This window comes from Etheostoma spectabile, chromosome 17, assembly GCF_008692095.1.
Source record: "Etheostoma spectabile isolate EspeVRDwgs_2016 chromosome 17, UIUC_Espe_1.0, whole genome shotgun sequence".
In the NCBI taxonomy this organism is placed as follows: domain Eukaryota; kingdom Metazoa; phylum Chordata; class Actinopteri; order Perciformes; family Percidae; genus Etheostoma; species Etheostoma spectabile.
Genome location: NC_045749.1, coordinates 16321165 through 16324155, shown reverse-complemented (window position 1 = coordinate 16324155; position 2991 = coordinate 16321165). Strand labels below are relative to the sequence as shown.

At 40.8% G+C, this 2991-nt stretch overlaps 1 protein-coding gene across 7 annotated transcripts in view; it reads right to left on the bottom strand.

Annotated features, from left to right (window-relative positions):
• pde10a (phosphodiesterase 10A) overlaps positions 1 to 2991 on the bottom strand; it is a 65513-nt gene that overhangs the window by 35541 nt on the left and 26981 nt on the right. For 2 of the 7 annotated variants that reach the window (XM_032541160.1, XM_032541163.1), the window contains exon 1: positions 2502 to 2868. The exons of the other annotated variants lie outside the window; for them this stretch is intronic. In XM_032541160.1, the coding sequence (XP_032397051.1) occupies positions 2502 to 2565 (64 nt within the window). In that variant the 5' untranslated portion in view covers positions 2566 to 2868. Of the gene's footprint in view, positions 1 to 2501; positions 2869 to 2991 lie in introns of those variants that run through there. 7 annotated transcript variants of the gene reach the window in all.

Sequence of the window (2991 nt, the reverse complement as noted above, 5' to 3'; positions counted from 1 at the left end):
CCCCCTCCCCTCTTTCCCGCCCAGAGCAACATCAGTGATCAGGGGTCATGTTCCCCGCTACACATCTGGACTGATGCTGAAATCTGCAGCCGCTCTGCAGAGAGGCCAATGGGGACCCGGTAATGAGAACCACAGATTTGTGTGTCTTCTCCAGCGGTTGTTCTTTTATGAGCCTTGACACGAGGACAAGTTGTAAAGAAATCTACATGCATGTGGCCTTTTCCCATCCCCTCAGATACCAACCAACAACAAGCTGACGAGAGGTCAACGGACGCCTTGAGGAGAATGTCATCTGTTTTGTCGCTTAGATTGTGCACTGTGCCCTGGCACTGACCCAGTCCTGCACAAATCTTGATTAAAAAAAATAAAAAAGGGTTCAAACTTTAACAATTTTCTTTGACTTGAATTTTCCTGAAAGTTAAAATAAACACTGAAGACAAATCATAGAGAGACACCATTTGGCAGCCCAGTCTGTAATTATTTAGCCATTCAAATTCCAATCAAGTTTTAATTTGCATATCATATCAAGCACTATTTATGTATTTATATATTCAGTGACTGTGTTAAGATTGGTCCTCATTGTGAGAGAGAAGGCATGCAGTGGGGCCGGAAATGTCCAGCATGAGCACTTCCTGCCTGACAATGCAGCCTTCTTCACTGAGTAAAGCAATTTATCGACAAAAGAATTGAGAGGTAACATTAGAGCTGACCCAGACTGACCTCCGAAACTGACCACATCTATCAACAAACAATTCACAAAAACATGCGCACACACACACACACACACACACCACCACACACACACAATATATATATATATATATATATATATATATATATATATATATATGTGAGAGATAGAGAGAGACACCTTTCTGTATATACGTCTAATATTTGTAGAAAGGTGTCTGTGTAAACAAGAGAAAACATAAACCCTATATATTAATGTATTCATGTGTTTAAGAAAAGCCTAGAATAAAGAATAATTAAATTATCCCCTAATCCCCAACCAGTCACAGGGAAACATGCCGTGTGTCAGACTAATCCTACATTTAACCTACATTAATTGACAGCTGTACAGTATAACCTTACAGCATACAACATGTGTATGATACTCAAAACATAATGACATTTATAGCAAAAGTGGAAGCAGGCAGTAAATGATGAACTTGTACTATAGTGAATATTCAACCAGCCGCAGCAACTTGCATCTACTGATGTTTTCTAAATTCAAAAAGAATGGAAGCTTTGTGAAAATCTCAAATTATTGTCCTTTTTTGGTCAGTATGAGGGCAGGATACCTACATACTGTACCTCAATAATACATTCCATGACTGCAGTTTACTGCTGTGTGTGTATTCTGGCATCACTAAGCATTCAAGAGCCCAGACTGCTAACTTGTTATTACAGGGTTGCCACTAAAGGTCACTTGAGGTGCCATTTAAAACTGGATGCACTGACGGAGTTATTTGTGTGGCAAAAACAGTGTAAATTACAATCACAGAAATTAAAAATTAAAATAATTCCTAAAGTCGAAGTCCCCCACAGGTCAGGTCAGGTCAGGTTACTTTATTGGTACCCGTGGGTAAACTAGGTTTACAGTCTAAGAGGCAGGACATCCTTAAAACACAGCAGTAGTACTGGATAAAGTACTGACAAAATATGCAACACAGGCATGCTAAGGAAATATGAGTATATTATAGATGAATATTAACTGAAAATTAAAATTATATATAAATTAGCTAACACATATTTAATACATTATTTCAATAAAGATTATTTTAAATTGCGGAGGATACCTGACAATGATACAATATATAATAAAAAAAATCAGCAAATAGGTCTAAGTTGTGAAAGCCATAATACATCTTAGTAGGACACTAAACAATTTATCACAGCTATGAAATAAGAATAAAAATATTATGAGTGTTATATGAATATCTTGCAATATGAAAACAATATGTGCTAGTATATGTCAATTATTATAATAAACTACTTTTTATAGGTATTTGACCCTGAAGTCACACAGGAATATTTTTACTTTATATTTGTCTTAAAGAGTAAACTGTATTTATATTTTCTATCCACACAGCGGCCAAGCTGCAGACTTCGCTCCGCGTTCTAAGGCATGTCTGCAGCGCTGCTGACTGCCCCCTCCATGAGAGACCGGGCCAGATCATATCCAACATGGGAATCATAAACCCATAAACTCTATGTTTTATTAAAAAGGACTTTACAGACAGGCTACATTTTCCGAATTGCAGTCCTGTCTGTTCCCCCTTCAATGAAGTCTCCACCAATCTAGATCAGCGATCAATCTGTCATTCATAAAGTTGGGTAGACACATGGGCAAATAACGTACGCCTACAGGACCAAAACATGTCAGTATTTTCAAAATGTACTGCCGTGTTACTGAAATTGGAAGCTTTTTATATTTTTGCGAAAATTTCAGTTGGATTTTTGTTTCACACATTAACAGTGTAAGTGAAATAAATACCTACTTGCACCCAGGAAACAGTCCGTTAACCTTCTGAAACAGCTTGTTGAAGACGGGCCATCTTCCATGTCGGATTGTGAGCGCCAAAGGAGAGAAGAGCCACGGAGAGAAGTGCGCCTCTGCAGCTGCAACTTGGTGCGTCTCGGCAAAAAAACAAAACTATTCCAGTACGAGTTGAGGTGATGGTGTCCTCAATGCTTCAGGCTGTGCACGGTTTAGGAAGGGCAAGAAGAGCAGTGTGCTTCCCCCCCCCCCTCCACCAGCGCTATGACCCAGCACCGCTGGCCGAGGTGTAGCTACAGTCGGCCCGCCTCCTCGGCGTGGTGGCTCCGCTGTGGATGTGCAGCAGCAGACTGGGGCAGCGGAGACGGCGACGCACAGACACAGAGAGACGGAACACGCACACACACGCACACACACGCACGCATGCGCACGCGTGCACGCACGCACGCACACACGAACACACACACACACACACACACACACACACACAC